Source organism: Protopterus annectens, chromosome 8.part0 (assembly GCF_019279795.1).
Source record: "Protopterus annectens isolate FY-2018-M chromosome 8.part0, PAN1.0, whole genome shotgun sequence".
In the NCBI taxonomy this organism is placed as follows: domain Eukaryota; kingdom Metazoa; phylum Chordata; order Ceratodontiformes; family Protopteridae; genus Protopterus; species Protopterus annectens.
The window spans coordinates 1,327,813,671-1,327,831,094 of NC_056741.1; the positions used below are offsets into that span (position 1 = coordinate 1,327,813,671).

At 40.4% G+C, this 17,424-nt stretch overlaps 1 protein-coding gene across 2 annotated transcripts in view; it reads left to right on the top strand.

Annotated features, from left to right (window-relative positions):
* The window catches only part of C2CD2L (C2CD2 like), a 1,057,749-nt gene that overhangs the window by 405,693 nt on the left and 634,632 nt on the right, over positions 1–17,424 (top strand). For both annotated transcript variants that reach the window (XM_044080867.1, XM_044080868.1), the window contains exon 2: positions 9,636–9,731. In XM_044080867.1, the coding sequence (XP_043936802.1) occupies positions 9,636–9,731 (96 nt within the window). The remainder of the gene's footprint in view (positions 1–9,635; positions 9,732–17,424) is intronic.

Here is a 17,424-nt window from a genome sequence, read left to right on the forward strand (position 1 = left end):
CATTTCATTACTTTGGCCGAAGATTTAACTATATAATGCCGTCGGATCAGCCGACAACCGCAGTTTACAAAAAACGCAAGGACAAGGAAAAGATAGGCATCCGAGGTCCAAAACCGATGACGAAGCCTCTTCTAGGCCAGTCGCCGGTTCGCAGGTTCTCAGTGAGGCGCTTTCGCAGCCCCTGGCGCCCGCTACCTCAGAGCCACAGGCTGCTTCTGACTCCCACGTGGAGCCGACTGGGCCTCTGGATACTCAAGGTGTTGGACACTCGGAAATCATTCCCTCAGATGGGTCTGGAGCTGCTGAGCAGGCATCAGCTTCTGAGGGTGTCTTCAGACCTATACAACTATATATTAAGCCATCCTCAGCTTCAAAGACTAAAGCAGCATTAAAGACAAAGAAAGAAGTACCGCATTCTCCTACTCAGACTACCATGCCTAAAAAACAGATGCTTAAAATGGCTGAAGACCTGATTACTTTGATCAGGGGTTCCCATCCCCCTCCTGATAAGAGGCCTAGGCAAGAGACAGAGTATGATTCTTCTGATCAGGTTTCTATTTCCTCTGACTCCTCTTCTGAACAAGATTACTCCATGCTTCCCTATGAGGATTCTGATGCTGAAGAATCCATTCCTTCAGCCTCTCCACCTGAGGATTATTCCTTTGGGGAAACCCTGCATACCATGAGGAAACATTTCCACTGGGAGAGCCAAGATTATTCTGAATCTAAGAAAAGGCTCAGAGACTTTCTGCTACTTCCTCAGCACAGACCCCTTGCCATTCCACCTGTTCTAGACATTGTGGACAATGTATTTTCAGAGTCCGGCCTGTCCCCAGACTCTCTACCCCCTGCACCTGCTAAGCCAGACAGATACTACAGGGCCCCAGGTTCTCAGAAATTCCTGTATAAAAACCCCGCTGCTAACCCAGAAACTATATCTCAAGGTCCCAAGGGGGTTAAAGCTTCCACTGCAAAAAACCCTGTCCCCTCTGATAGGGATTCCAGGGCTCTAGACAGATGGGGGAAAAAAGTCTACACTTCTGCTACCCTGGCTGTAAGGGCCTTAAATTGTCAGTTTCATATGCTTAAATATCATCAATATTTAATGTCACTGCTTAAACAGAAAATGTTGACAAATACTGAATGTTCAGAGAACAAGGAATTGCAGGAGTTATTGCATGCAGCTGAACAAGTGGGAAAGCATACTTTGCAATGTGGATATGATTCACTGGAGGCCTCTTGCAGGGCCGCTGTTACAGGTTCTGTTATTAGCAGGCATGCTTGGTTAAAGGAACAAAATCTGCCTGATCATGTTAAAGCAAAATTAATAGATGCACCATTACAGCATGATACTTTGTTTGGTACTAAAGCAGAAGAGGTGTTGAAAAAAATGGAGGATAAAGCAAAATCCATGCAGACAGTCAAGGATTTCTTACAGGTACAGCCACCCAGATTTAGCAGAAACTTCTAAAAATTGGTCCTTTCCAGTGTCAGACAGACCACAAAGAGGCAGATACAGGCGTCCCAGAGGCAGAAGTCAGCCAAAAGGCTCATACAGGCCTAAACAACGGGGTGCTCCTACCTCCAAAAGCAGAGAAGACAAATCACAACCTTACAGGAAACAGTCCCAATGACTTTCCTCTACCAGATCCAAGCACTTTTCTTTTGGCAGCCCCCGTAGAGGGAAAACTAGCAATTTTTTCATCAAATTGGCAAAGGGTTACCCAAGACAAATGGGTCCTGAACATAGTGTCCCAAGGCTACAGGTTCCATTTCCACACTCTACCAAGGTCAAAAGGTATGCCAGACCTGCCACACAACCAATGGGCAGAGGCACAAAAACAAATTACAGCCCTCATGGACATGAGGGCCATTCAGCAAGTACTGCAACAAGAGCAAGGGCAAGGATTTTACTCCAGACTTTTCCTAGTACCCAGAAAGGACAAAACCTAGAGACCAATACTGGACCTGTCTATGCTAAATACATTTCTGGAAGTTCCAAAATTCAAGATGTTGAGTCTACAGCAGCTACTGCCCATGCTGGGCAAGAAGGCTTGGCTCGTAAGTTTGGACCTAAAAGAGGCATACTTGCATGTCCCAATCAGACAATCTTGCAGAAGATACCTCAGATTCATAGCTGGCTCAATGTATTACCAATTCTCTGCACTGCCCTCTGGCTTATCTACTGCACCCAGGGTCTTCACGAAATGCCTGGCACCAGTAATTGCCTTTTGCAGACAAAAAGGAATTCAAATATATCCCTACTTGGACGACTGACTAATTCAAGCAGAGAACAAAGACATTCTTCAAAAGCATCTGGCATTTGTAAAAAGATTACCAATTGACCTAGGGTACACAGTAAACGAAACAAAATCAAAACTAGTGCCCTCTCAAGAGATAATATTCCTGGGTGCAAGCCTAAATACAACTGCCCAGATGGCTTATCTCACGCCAGACAAACAAAAGCAACTGGCTACTTACTTCAAGAATTTGACAACAAAAACCCACTTATCTGCAAGGAAAATCCTGCAGGCCTTGGGTTTCATGGCATCCTGCATTCTACTAATTCCATATGCCAGACTGCATATGAGGAAACTACAATGGTATCTAAAAAGTGTTTGGACTCAGCATTGCCACAGCCTGGAGACAGTAATTTCACTCATCCCCTGCCTGCAACAGGAGTTTCGATGGTGGGCAGAAGCCTGTCACCACAACAAGGGTCTGCCTTTCAGTTTACCCACAGCCAGACAGACACTGACAACGGATGCATCAGATTATGCCTGGGGAGCCCGTATGGCAGGAAAATGTATTCAGGGCACATGGCCTGCAAACCAGATGCATCTTCACATCAATCAAAAAGAGATGCTAGCTGTACAAAATGCCCTGACAGCTTTCAAGTACCTGCTTCATCCAGGACAATTACTGATAAAGACAGACAACACTACGGTTATGTGGTACATAAACAAGCAGGAAGGTACACATTCCTTCCCCCTCGGCAGACAAGCAATGACCATATGGGACACAGCATTGGCATTTCAAGTTCACCTGCAAGCACAGTTCCTGCCAGGAAAAACAAATACTCTGGCAGACAAACTCAGCAGAAACCTCATGGATCCCCACGAATGGAAACTGGATCCACAAGTCTTCAGCATGATAATAAGGAAATGGGGATGCCCAGACATAGATCTATTTGTCTCCCCTCACAACTGCCAATTGCAGAGATTTTGCACAATAATTTATCACACGCAAGCATGGAAAGTGGACGCCCTATCCTTCAGGTGGAAAAATGTAACAGTATATGCTTTTCCCCCACTGCCTCTCCTTCCCAGGGTACTCCTAAAGGTCAGACAAGAGAAGCCAAACATGATACTGATTGCACCAGACTGGCCGCACCAGCACTGGTACCCAATCCTAAAGAGCCTGTTTCAAGGTCCAGCATGGATACTGCCTCAAACTTCTCACTTGCTGACCAAACAAAACAATCAGATCCTGCACAGCCAACTCAGGACCTTAAATCTGGTGGCATGGCGGATAATGTAGCCATTCAGAACACTCCTCTTTTAAAAGCTGTTATGGATGTTATCTTGGAGGCCAGGAGGCCCAGTACCAGCAAATCTTATTCAGAAAAATGGAAGAGATTCTGTGATTGGAACCAGGAACAAGGCATTGACACGTGTGTACCAAATATCCCTCAGATTTTACAATACCTTACTGATCTGCTAAACAAAGGCCTTTCTTTCTCATCTATTAAGATTCATGCCTCTGCCATTTCAGCCCAATACAATACGGAACCACCTATCTTTTCTCATCCTTTAATAAGGCAGTACCTCCGAGGAGCCAAAAATATTAGGCCTCCAAGGAAAGCACCAGTTCCGACCTGGGACTTCAGTTATGTTTTGGAAAAACTCACACTGCCTCCTTTCGAGCCAGCATCAACAGCAGATATAAAACTCTTATCCTGGAAAACAGCTCTGCTCCTAGCAATAACCTCTGCAAGGCGGGTCTTGGAGTTACAAGCACTCATGGCTGTGGAACCTTTCATCATTTTTCACCCAGACAGAGTTTCTGTGAGAACAAACCCTACTTTTATGCCTAAGGTGGTGTCCAGTGTGGTCCTTAACTAAACCATTCACCTGCCAACCTTTTATTCTAATCCACAGAACAAGGGTGAGAAAATTCTGCATTCTTTGGACATACACAGGCAGTTACGCTTCTACTTGGACAGAACTAAAGCTTTCAGAAAGACTGAGCAACTTTTAGTGTCATATGCTGCAGGATCACAAGGAAAGGCTATCTCAAAACAGACTATTTCAAAATGGATAGGCCATTGCATCCATTTCTGCTATTGTCAACATGGTAGATCAGTGCCTAAGGGCATTAGGCCTCATTCCACCAGAGCAGCAGCCACTTCAGCAGCCTTCTTCAGAGGAGTACCAACCAAAGATATCTTAGAGGCTGCAACTTGGAGTTCAGTGCACACCTTCACAAAGCACTACCACTTACCTCTTTACTCTTAAGTCCAGAGCAGGCTTTGCCACTGCAGTCCTGCAGGGCCTCATAGCCTCTCCTAATCCTATTTAGCCCAACCACCCTTCCTCAGCTTTGGGATTCAACCCAAGAGTAATGACTGCAACAGTGAAACACGATGAACACAGTACAGTTGTGTACCTACCATAAATGTAGATGTTCGAGTGTATTCACTGTTGCAGTCCAGGTTACCCACCCACCATCCCCCTTTTCTTTGCTGGGACTTATCTGCAATTCTCTATCCTATACAACCTATTTGGTGTATTTGCTTGTAGATGAAGGAAATGTTATTTTTGTACATGCATTTTTATTGGCATATTTTTCAGTCTACCAATTTGGGGGCACCTGACATCTGGGGCAAGAAAAACTGAAGAAAATGGTGTCGGCTGCATCTTTTATACCCATGGCGCACTGACGTCAGGGAAGAGGTGACAGCAACCGACGCCGGACCTAGACTTTGGAATTCTGGCCGACCGAGGGCAGCCTGCCAGCAGGACAACCCAAGAGTAATGACTGCAACAGTGAATACACTCGAACATCTACATTTATGGTAGGTACACAACTGTACTTTTGGTTTCTGTCAAGGGTGCTTTGTTTGTGGAGGCCACTTGTCCATTCTGCATTTTCATGAGTTTTGTCATGTGGTCTAGATTCCTCCCATCTCCCAAAGACAAGCAGTAGGTGAACTGGCTCTCTCCAAACTTCTAGTAAGTGGAGTGTTTGTGTTTAGTTGTATATGTGTTGTGTGATAATATGGCATCATATCCAGAATTAGTTTCAGTTTCTTGGACCCACTGGCTACCAGAGGTGGCTATGACATACCTGTGACCCTGTAAAGGTTTAATCGGGTTAACAGAAAATGAATGTATGCATGGAAGAGTAAACTGTTTGGGATAACACAATAAATCCTTGCCGTCAACCCATCCCCAACGTATGATATTCAGACCATAAAATAGTTTGGTTACAAACAGAGCTTTTCATTCACAAAACCAGTGAGTTCCACTTAAGATTAATAGAAAATTAAAGGCTACTTGCCAAATCCACAAATCCATTTCGGTACATTTTCCTTGCCTTCTGTTTCTTTTTCAATTCATTCAGTGTTTTCTTGCCAAAGCACAGGCCTAATCTGATAGAAACTGACATCAGATAGCAAATTTGTGTTGCTTCATGATGCATTCATTTGCAGTTTATTTCCACAAATCAGAAGAAGTACAGATGTTGCTTCATTTACCAAGGAATTGAAGAAGTACTTCATCTTTATAGCTAGAAGTTCTTTCTTTTTGTAGAGTGAAAGTGCTTACTTTTACAGAATAAAAATGGGATTTTTTAATAAGCCGAAAGACGCAACAACAATCCCATGAATATAATCAGCACCATGGTCTCACACAGGGTTGCCAGACGTCCCTATTTGGGCGGGACTGTCCCGAGATCAGTAGCCTGATCCCGAGTCCCACCCTGCCGGTTTAAATCCCGGCCAGCCTCCACTTTGTTTTTTTTTTTTTTTTTTTTTTGATTGACCCGTATACCTGGCATATGGGCCAATCAAAAATTGCTAAACACGGAGCTTCTTGTGTTCCGCATTAAACACGAGAAGCTCCGTTTTTGATTGGCCCATATGCCGTATACGGCCAATCAAAATCGCTAAACACTGAGCTTCTCGTGTTTAATGCGGAACTGCAATGCATTAAACACGAAGCTCCGTTTATTGCAGGCAGAGTGAGCTCAGTTCTTTAGGTCTTTAATGCGGAACTGTGTTCCGCATTAAAGATCTGTTTTTTTTTTTTTTATTTTTGGTCTTCAGTTGCCGGCAGGTAACACCCTTGGAGAATGGGATTGGAGGCCCAGAGCAATGGCCCTGGAGGACAGAGGTTTTCCAAAGACTACTTGTTAGAGAGAGAGACCTGAAACTTGTTTGCGTGAAGAAGACAAGAACCAAAGAGCGTTCTAACTTTGTGTTCCGCACCCGAGTTTGTTAAAAACTATAAATCACTTCCTGTTCAGACCACAGATGCTAAATTTTTATTTGGCAAAAACAGCCCTTAAGTTCCATTGAGTACAACTGTTTTATGTATAATAAAAGACATTCTTGTCAGATGAAATAGTTTTACAATGTGTGTTTGTGTGTGTGCGCATATATATATATATATATATATATATATATATATATATATATATAATATGTGTGTGTATTTATATACACATGCACACACAAGATTTGCTGTGGGAAATGCTGGATTGTGAAAAAACAGCCATGCTTGGACTGCATGCCGCCGAAGACCTTTTTTTTTTTTTGGTCTTCACTTTGTCCCTACCTGGGTTGCTGGAAATGTGGCAACCCTGGTCTCACATTAACACTGGAACTCCAGAGCATCAGTAAACCCCATGAGATGCAAGAGGATATCTTAGGCATGTGGTTACCCCAACCAAAACACAGCCATCTAATTTAAGGAGGTATGTACCTTGTTTTTAAAACACCTTTATTAAAGTATCACTTAAGACAGGCACACATGCATTAATAGAAAAGAAAACAAACCATATTTAAATTTTTTTCCATTTCCATGTCATACATCATATTTTCTTTCTTTATAACTGTCATAAACGTAACATTACATAAATTGCTTAATCCATGCCTTCCCTTAAACCTCACTCCTCTTCCTGAGCATTTTTCTGCATGTATTGTGCCCACGACTTTCATATATTTCTATGTAATTTGCTACTTCCCTTTTTATCTCTTTTACAATATTTAATACTTCAAAAAACAGTTGGTTTAGAATCATTGACTGATCTAATTATTCTGTTTTGCTATGAAAGGCATGGCTACATTGGAAGCAGCTATGAATCAGTGTGAGTTCTCTTCCTGTCTGCAACAGACAGTGGAAAACAGTTTCTGTGTTTATTTTACAGAAACTGCTGAGCTCCTGACATCAGCAAGACTAATTACCCGTATAAGATTGTCAGCAGTACCTTACCACAAATTTCACTGTGTCTGTGATATGTCGTGGCAGGTGTAAACAAATTCCTTTGCAAATTATGTCAGAAGTTAAGTTTAAAAAAAAGTGGGTGATCCTTCCCTTCCTTTGATTCCAAGGCAAGGAAATGAAAGTTTTATAAAGTACAAGCAGGTTTCTGTTACCTACACAATACTGGAACCATGTTGTGGGGAGGAAAATTAACCTAAGAGTTGAGTTAATTTATTGGAGAAAGTGGAGTTTTCCTTTAACAGGGCTTCACTATGTGTAGGCAATTCAGATCCTGTGCCCGAGCTCAGAATCATTACCTTAGTTACAGTCGTTTGCTCACTCAACATTTCTGACAAGAGTACTCTGCAGGGGAAATTTTTTTAATTTGCCAACTCATTACACTTCAAAAACATATCCCCAGTTACCTATTTCTTCACCATCACACTTCCAACATTTACAATCTACCTGAGGCAGACTTATTTGAAGCCTGCTTGTGGTATGTACCTATTGTGAACTGTAAGAATGTGGAAACTGATGACTTTTAAAGTACAAAAAATAAGCAGTAAGCAGACAAAAAACAAATGAGAGGACAAAAGAAAGGAAAAAAAAAAGTAACTTTTTTTTTCTTTTCAAAAGTTTATATAAATAATTAACCTTATTGGCACCACCTGTACAAACTGGTGCCTGGGACATGTGTCCTTGTCACCCGTTCCGAAAGTAAGGCTATCTGTCATTGGTAATGTAGACCTAGTGAAGTCAATACAGAACAAAACATTTGTTACCTAACATTTACAAGTGTATTAGGATTTGCCACATGTAAAGAGTATAAATTAAATCTGCCTGTGGAACCAGCAAAGCGCTAAAATTAAATTGAATTGTAAACCCAAATATTTTGTATTTATTCTTAAGCATGGCCGTATAGAGTTGTTATTTACTAAGTATGTTTCTAGATTTTACAGCCTTATGTTACAAATGATCATATTGCATTCACAGTTTCATTTTTATAGGTGCATGAGACGGTTGGCGAAACATTAGGCAGTAAATAATTAAGAGTCTGAGACTAATGGGTATAAATGGATAAGCTAACATAGTATAATGGAGGTACTTATTTTAGAGGTTAGCTTATTGTAATGGAATGTGGTGGCTAGATTGAATATACTTTTTCATAAATTATGTATTGAAGCTCTTACAGAAAACAGTCTTAAGGAAATTATTGCATTTACAGAAAATAGGCATAATTGCCATTAGTGTGTGGACGCTATAGTAGAGGACAGGCCTAAGTGAATAAGAATTATAGATGCAATAAGCTATTTACAGTCATTGATATTTAGGTATGTCATCGGTTTCTATTAAATTATCGTGTTGTGAAGATATTTGTTTTCAGGAGTTTTGCCCTAGCTAAGTAAGAGTTGTTTTATTTATTTATTTATTTTTTGCTGTATTATCTAAGTTTGTCATTGCATGCACACATACATGTTTTTAAGAGGTTTTTTTAAGTTAATTAGATTTTAGATTATCTGCACTTTGGAATTTTTGTGGAAGATTGTTCCATTCTGCTGATGTCATTTTTGAGAATGTCTTCATTTGAAGATATGATAAAAGGAGGTCACTGCAGTGAAATTCTACAGTTGATTTGGTAAACGGTAGAAGTTGCGTCTAATGTTTAGTTTGTTTTTGTGTACTGATGGATGGTAATTGTTTGTTTTTTTTTTTTGAAAGTTGAAGTGTTTAATAGGAATGAAGCCTTGGCTGTTAATGGCAGTTAGTATGCTTTATCTGATAGCTGTATGATGGTTTCCCTATTAAGACCTAGATGAATGAATCCCAGTATTTACTTTTTAGTAGAACAACAGTGTCTGGGGGATTGCAGAGTGATAGGCACAGCACACTCAAACTTTGGATGAAAGATATTGAGGGTAATGGCTCACCTTGGTTCTTTTCTAAGTTAATGTAAAATTTTATATGCAACCTTTAGCTGTGTTACTACTATATCAGATTGATTTTCTACATTAGGAGGAAGGACAGATTCTGATCTGTTGTTTACCCTAAGTGTTTCTGATATGTTTCCCAATAGGATTTGTTTTACCAGGGAAACTCGGGCACTGGTGCAGAATTTGACTTAACTTAGTTATGATTTGTGTTTTACAGAGTTCAGTACAGATCACATTTGAAGAGAGTGCCCATCTTCCATCATCAGTGCATATTGATCACATGACCTGTGCAGATCAATCAGAGTTCAGTATGGTAAGTTCATCAATGTTTTAATCAGAGTTCAGTGTGTTAAGCTCATCAATGTTTTATACTGCATGAAAGTACAGAGTGAGTGAAATGTGTGCATTTTTTACATAACCAGGGAAATACTCAAGCATCTTAACCATACAACAGAATTCCAGGCCACTAAATTTGCAGTGTATGCCCATAGGAAGTCACTGATGGTGTAGTTTGTAAATGGGTTCCAGCAATGACTCCTTTCTTTTGGTAGATTTCTCCCTTACTTGTATTTGTGCAACTGTGAAGGGATTGGAGGGGGTCACCCCTGCCCCCGTCAAAAAATGTTTTTTTCTTCAGGATGAGATAACTGTTGGTTGTAACCTTTTCCATATTTTGCTGAAAGATTCATACTAGAAATGATGACAATTCATTATGCAATTCACTCCATGGGATATTTAGTGGTAAAAGTTATGCTAACCTAAAGCAAGTGGGATTATTACATACAAAATAAAAAAAGGCATTTAAGAGCAATAATGAGGTAGTCTACTAAAATATACTTGGTGCATTAAAATTTTTTACACCCTTGCATGTGTCTTATGTTTGTATTCATCCATTCCTCCGGTGAGATATTAGCATTTTTTTAAGTCTCTCTGCTAACAGATGAATATGTGCAAGTGGTAATATATTCCATGATATAATCTGCTGACAACATAACAGTGCTTATCCTGTGCACCCACCTTTTTCCCCCTAACCTCTATGAAACACCTTACTGCAAATCAATAAATATCTGGAAATACCAGTAAAGATTTGGACCCCTGTTACCAACAGTATTATTTATTAATGCATACCTGCTTAACTCACACTGAGCAGCAACAGTTGAGGCTGATTCAAGGGACTGCCCCCACCAAGGATGGTGGGAACATAACAGTAATTTGTCCACAAAGAGACTATTGCTGAAAGCTACTTTCAGCAAACATTAACTTTTGTAATCTCTCCACTGTTGTTTAACCTATGTGTTGGTATATATAAGCTAAGGGTGGTATGTGAGTGGAGCCTCATTTCACATGGGGGAGTGCAAGGGAGGTTGCACCCTTACAAAAACTTATATTTTTATTCACTGTGACTTTTAGTAATACTTTCTCATTTTGTAGATTAAATGTTGATGCAGGAACCCATCTTTTATGACTAGCCTTATTGGCCTTTCTTGGTGGGTCTTCTGGTTGGGTTGAATCTCAAGAAGTAAAACACATTGGAGAAAAGAACTGAAAGACTGCGTTAGAACAGAACTCGTAATATTAAGTCCTAGAGCTCATACCACCCATAGACTATATTGTTTGGATAATGGGAGTACTGCAGATCAAATGGTTATATCTCTGATGCCTGTATCTACATTCTAAAAGAAGCACTGTAGGCAGATGTAGCTAGCATGGAGAATAATTTAACTACAGAAAAAAACAGCAGGTGTCTGTACTGGCTCTGTAGAGGAAGTGTGTGCAGATGTCAGTGACCACAGCAAAGACCATCAGGTGACTAGCTGTGCAGAGAATGAGTGTGCAGATGTAAGCCAACTAAAGTGTCAGATCATCTGAGGGTACCTTCCTCCATGGTATAAGGGGGATGGACTCTTAGACTGACAAACTAAACCACTATAACTACTTTAATGAATCCTGAATAGGTCAAATTTGAAACTACCTTCTAAGAGATAGGACTTAAGTATTGAACCCATCTACAAAAAAGAGGTCAGGGAAGGCCTTCCTCCATTTCTGGGCCAAAAGATCTAGAATTCTACTCTCAATGGATGAACTAATGGCAGTGGTGTAACACCATTGAGTCAGTAGGGCTAATGGTGGATAGGGAAGCCTATCAGACCTAAATTCCAAGTCTCCCATTGTATTAGTTCTGCCCTTCATCAAGAACAATGGACAGGACAGAGGAGATTGCCTTTAAAGATCCATGAGCAAACAAACGCCAAGTATATAGTTGGCCAAGTCTGGAAGCAGTTCTGTAACTAGCTGACAGTGGTAATAAGCAAGGCCCAAGCAAACTGTTGGCCAAATCTGGAAGATGACCTGTAACTGACTGACTGACAGTAGTAATGTGGGATGTTCAACAAACAAACTGCCTAACTGGCATATGGGTAGTAGTGCTCTGCCATCCTCCTTTGGCAACCTACCAAAACTTGGAGTGTCTTCCACTGCCTATCTCTGGGTGTAGTGAACCTATCACTTGGCAGTACAGGGACTAGCTTTCAGACCCAAAGGCATGACTCTTCCAGTTTTCTAGTGCCATAGTAAGAGAAGGATCTCTTGGAAGACTGCTCCTTACTCTGGATCTCTTCAGCTGCTGAACTCAGATAAGAAACCCTTTTGGATTCTATTTCCTCCTTCTGCTTTTTCTATCAGAGCTTGACTACTGTATTCTACTGTTATGACTGTTTTTTTTTCTAACTGGAAAGTTTATATATGTGTGAATGTTTACCTGTTTATTTTAAGCTGATTGTTAGTTCTTTTTTTTTTTAAGTATTCAAATTTGTTTATGGCCATTTGGGAATGTTTAATTGAGTTTCTATACTAAGGCTGTTTTACTGTAGTTTTTCTCATTACTTAGTGCTTCCGTATCCACAGGTTAATTGAACCCAGTTGTTTCTGTTGATTAAAAGATTCATTTGGAATTTTTGACAGGAAATCTTGCTGATTTTGCAGTTTCTCTTTGGTGATAGTATTAGCTGAGGTAATTGAACAGGATTACAGCATTTAAATGACTTTTTCTGTGTGTAAATCAGTATTTTGATGCCATTTTGTATGTTAAACATTTCTGACAAGATTTTATTCACAAGAGTATGCTTTATTTCTTGCCTAAAATTTTTTTGCTATTTCTAATAATTTGTTTCTGATTTTTTTATGAAAAAAATTGAGGGACTTTTGGCATGTAGTTTATACTATGAACTGTGTTTCTGAAACCACTGTCATTGTATTCATTTTAGTGATGAGAACAGTGTCCCTGAAGAAATAGACTTCAGATTGCTATCTAGAGAGAAAATAGTGTGATTTGGTCATTTGGTACAGGGCTCAGCCTGCAGCCAATATTGGAAATCCTATGGCTAGTTTTTTGTCCCCTGATTTGATGGACTTAGATCCAGTCCCTCCCCCCATCTACCCCTTGTTTACCTAAAAAATAGAAGCAGATCAAGAAATATGCCTCAGCCTATGGCTTGTGACTCTGCAGTAGTCTTGGACAGCCTATTGGACCACTCAAATTATTTTGCATCCAGTTCCCCTGGTGTGATGGAAGTACCACAATTGTGCATGACATGGAGGTCAAATACATCCTCTGAGGTTGTATCATTGTCTGGTTCAAGTGTGGGAGAACCAAATTTTTTTAGGTACAAGGAAAATCAGGGGTACAGAATCTATTGCCCGTGTCAATATGCACCCCACTCCCCAGGGATTCTCCCACTAGTGTAGTGCATACAAAAAAGAGACAAAGTCCCACCATATTGCAGGGCAACTGTCTCTGACTGTGTTGTCACCTGAATTGGTAGCTATGGCTAGATCTCTTTTTTAGGCCATTGACTGCAGAGTGCAAAACCAGGTTATGAGTAATGCTGGTGCTCCCACCCCTCATTCAACCACACAGGGATTCTGATTTTGAAGGGGATCTGGAATCTGAGGTTTTGGAAGGATCAGAGTCTGAACAGTCATTTTCCTCTGAGGACGAACAGGTTCTGAAACCCAAATCCTAGCTAGACTTAGGGATGTATTCAATTCTGAGCAAGAATCAGCTGCCCCCGAGATCAGCAGAGTAAATGATGTTTTGGAGGATGAAGCTGCAGACGTGGTCACCTTCCTTTCATTGATCCCAGTATTGGAGGATGTTTTTAAGAAAGCCTGCAATTCTGCTCTGTTGAATGAGCCTCTGCCTAAAAAACATTTAAGAAAGTCAGTGTGTGCTCAGCCATACTTGGCCTCCAAGCCCCCTTGTCTGTAGAGCCTGCTTCTGTCTCCTCAGCAAACTTTTCCAATAAAAAGACCATGTTGTCATCAAACCCAGTCCCTTAAGATGAACTGGGCAAGTAGTAGCAGAAAGTATTTTAAGAACTAGGCCATAACAATAATGGAGAAAGGAGATTCTCCTGATAGGGATGACATTTAATTACAGGTACAGAGGATAAGCAAGAGAGGGCTGGAATTTATTGGAGAGGAAAGTAATAGAATGAGAGGAGGCCAAGACGACCTGTGGACTGCAGGCTAGAGACTGCCTTCTCTATCAGGGATTGATATCAGAGTATAGACAAAAAGAAAGGGATAGGGGAATCCTAGGTGAAAGACCTGCTCTGGTAGAATTTAATGCAGAATCTAGATGAGAAGCTGATGTTAAAAAGGGATAATTAGTAGGGCATATAAAATATTGCATGCTAACTATAAGAATCATTCAGAGGAGGTTAGAAAAAATTCTGAAGAGAGATTGGAAGAGCAGTTTGCTAGGAAACAATAGGAGGACATATGTATGGCTCGTAAGTATGCAACAAAGTCTAGAAGATTTAGGATTTTTGCTTGGAGGTGTTTGCATAGGTATTTTTATACCCCAAGCAGACTCCAATCTTTTTTTTCCTCAGGTAGATGGCAATGTTAGAGGTGTGATGGGTAAAAAAGAGGTAACTGGAAATACATGTTTTGGGAATGTAATGAGTTGGCGACTTTAAAATTCTCTATAGAGTACTTTATGAGAAATATTGAGTGAGAGGATGGGTGCAACTAAGGAAATTATTTTTTTTTTTGAGCTGGGATATGTGATCTGAATTGCCTAGACATAATAAGGTCTTGCTAATTTTAATTCTGGTGGGTGCCAAAAAAAGCAATTGCTAGGAAATAGCAATCAAAGACTAAACCAACTGTATTTAAAGTAGTGAATATTGTAACAGAGATAAAAGAACTGGAAGGAGGATCTTTAGAAAAGGGTGGAAGAAAATTACATAGAAAAAAAGGAAATTTTGAGAAAAATACTTACAGAATAATGTTTGGGAAGAGGAGTAAGGTTTATGGGAAGGCAGGAATTGAGCAATTTATGTAAAGGTGGATTGATGATTGAGTAAAAGAATGTACATGATGTATAATGTTTGCAGCTTTGAACATTTTAACATGGTTTGTTTTCTTTTGTACAAATGAATGTTTGCTTATGTCTTAAGCGATAATTCAGTAAAGGTGTAACAAAAAACAAGATAAACTAGGCAACTGGCTAGAATATCAGGGAAAGAAGCTGGCACGGTCCAGTATGGTAGCTTTTAAAGTGTCAATGTTTTATGTGGAAGTTTGTGTTGAGATGATGAGAGCTCCACCAAACCTAACAAGAAGGTTCCTCCCTTCCAATCTATGACTATGCCAAGGCTCAGCACCTCTTGTTCCCAGGTTTCCCTCAGGGTGCCCTGTTTTGAAAGTTAGCTCTGAACAAGGTGGCCTGGCTGTGCATGGTTTCTGACAAAATGATGCTCAACATCATGGGCAGAGGTTACAGGTAGCAGTGGAAGGAACATCAGCCTCAATTCAGAGGATTCTTCCTAACTGCTAGACCAGAATCCGTTATTACCTCCTATACTTTGGTACATGTTCGGCTTAGAGGTCATAGAGTTGGTCCCTCCTTTGGAGAGAATGAAAGGTTTCTATTCCAGAATTTTCCTGGTCCCCACAAAAGAGCTATCATGAAGATCTGTGTTGGACCTATCCTTTCAGAATACTTTAATCAAGGTCCCCAAGTTCAAGATGCTGACCCTGCAGTCAGTACTTCCTCTTCTGCCAGACCACTGTTTCATGGTGACCCTGGACTTGAAGGATGCAATATCATCATATCCCTTTTGCTAATCACTTCAGGAGATATCTGAGATTTGTTGTGTCTGGTTCAGACCATCAGTTCTCTGCACTGTCCTTTGTGCTATTTACTACACCTCAAGTGTTTACCAAATGCCCCACTCCAGTAGTGGCCCACTGTTGGACTCTTGGCACTCATGTATTTCCTTACTTGGATGACTTCATGATCTGTGCACAGTCTGTATCCAGATGTTTGGAATCGCTAGAGAAGGTCTTGACCTTACTCTGCCAGCGAAGGTAACAATGGGAGGACATGTGTATGGCTCCTACATATGCAGCAAAGTTGAACCATTGGAAGTTGTGCCTAACACACTTGCAAAGACTTATCTTCCTTGGGTGCTTAATTGACCCTGACAAAAGAATGGCCTTTCTTCCTGAAGACAAGGTTCTGTCTTACCAAGCAATGTTTTAGGAATTCTCCAGGAGAAACATTGCCTTGGCAAGTGAATTCCTAAAATTTTTAGGACTGATGGCATCAATGATTGTCATACCAGTGGGCCTTCTCCAAATGAGGAAAATTCAGTGGTATGCATGAAATAGTTGGACCCACACTTGCATTCCCTGGAAGCTCAGTTGCTGGCACTGGACTTCATCAGATGAGAGTTACAGTGGTGGAGAGCACAGTTGAGTATCAGTCCAGTACCCACCATGTTTTTTGTCCCAGAAGTAGTAGTAGAGCAGCACTTCTAAGTTACACTACTACTGTAAATGACATGAGAAATTCAGGTCTCTTACAATATTATTTTCTTGACCTATCAAAAGCACTTGATGTGGTCTCCCACTGAAATCTTTTCATGAAGTTTTCATCATATACTTCTGTCATGGTTCCACTTTACAAATTGACAACAAACAGTCAAATGGCAGCAAGACCTTTCAAGTTTCCTTCCAGTTGCTGTAGGTGTCCTGCAGGGTTCAATCAACACTAGACCCCCTCTTACTCAATATATTAATAATATATTAATAAACGAACTCCACACAGCTCCTCAGCAAGCATCTATAGTACAGCATGCAGACCATGCCACAGTTATCTGCTCAGTCCAAACACTCTCGGAGCTTTAAAAAATTCACCCAGGACTCCTCAAATAATACATGGGTAAGAAAGTCTCTCGTCTTTCTCCATATAAATAAAACAAAGCTAATGCTATTCACACCTAAACTTATGTGTTGAAAAACAGTAATTCCAAATCATCTTCAAAAATAACACAAAAATAGAAATTGTTCAGTAAACTAACTAGGAGGATAATAGTTGCACATCTAATGTATGATCAGCGCATACTTCAAGCTGTCAAAAATGACTGAAAACTCTGCTTACTATACAAAAGTAAACACTATATCACTGATAGTTCTTGAAAAAAAAAACACTGCAACAACCTATTTACTTCCAGCTCTACTAAATGCTTCCCCTTAGTCAACCTTCATAACATCCAAAAAATGAAGATTGACATCTGCTATAATAAAATAGCTAGATTTGCAGCCAGCCTACTTTTTAAAACTCACCACTGCAGAGCCTTAAAACAATTGAAGTGGCTTGAGCTCCTGCAAAACCTACACTGCTGATAGTTACTTACAGCCCATACCCTAATGTATAGATCAGATAACTGTCCATCCCTAGTAAACACCCTAAAGCACTACTCCCTAGTAAAAAATCTACTCTGTCAAAGTAAGTCACTTACTCATCAGCAAATCAGACAATACTGTTGTTTACTCACCATACTGCTGCTACATCTCCAAGCTTTGGTACTCCTTCCCACTTAAGTTGAAACAAAGTTAGTTCTAAAACTTTTAGAACACCTCTAAAACAGTACCTACAAAAGTCCAGCTTATGCTCTTGCGCCACCCTTCGTGCACTCCATAAAAAGATTCCA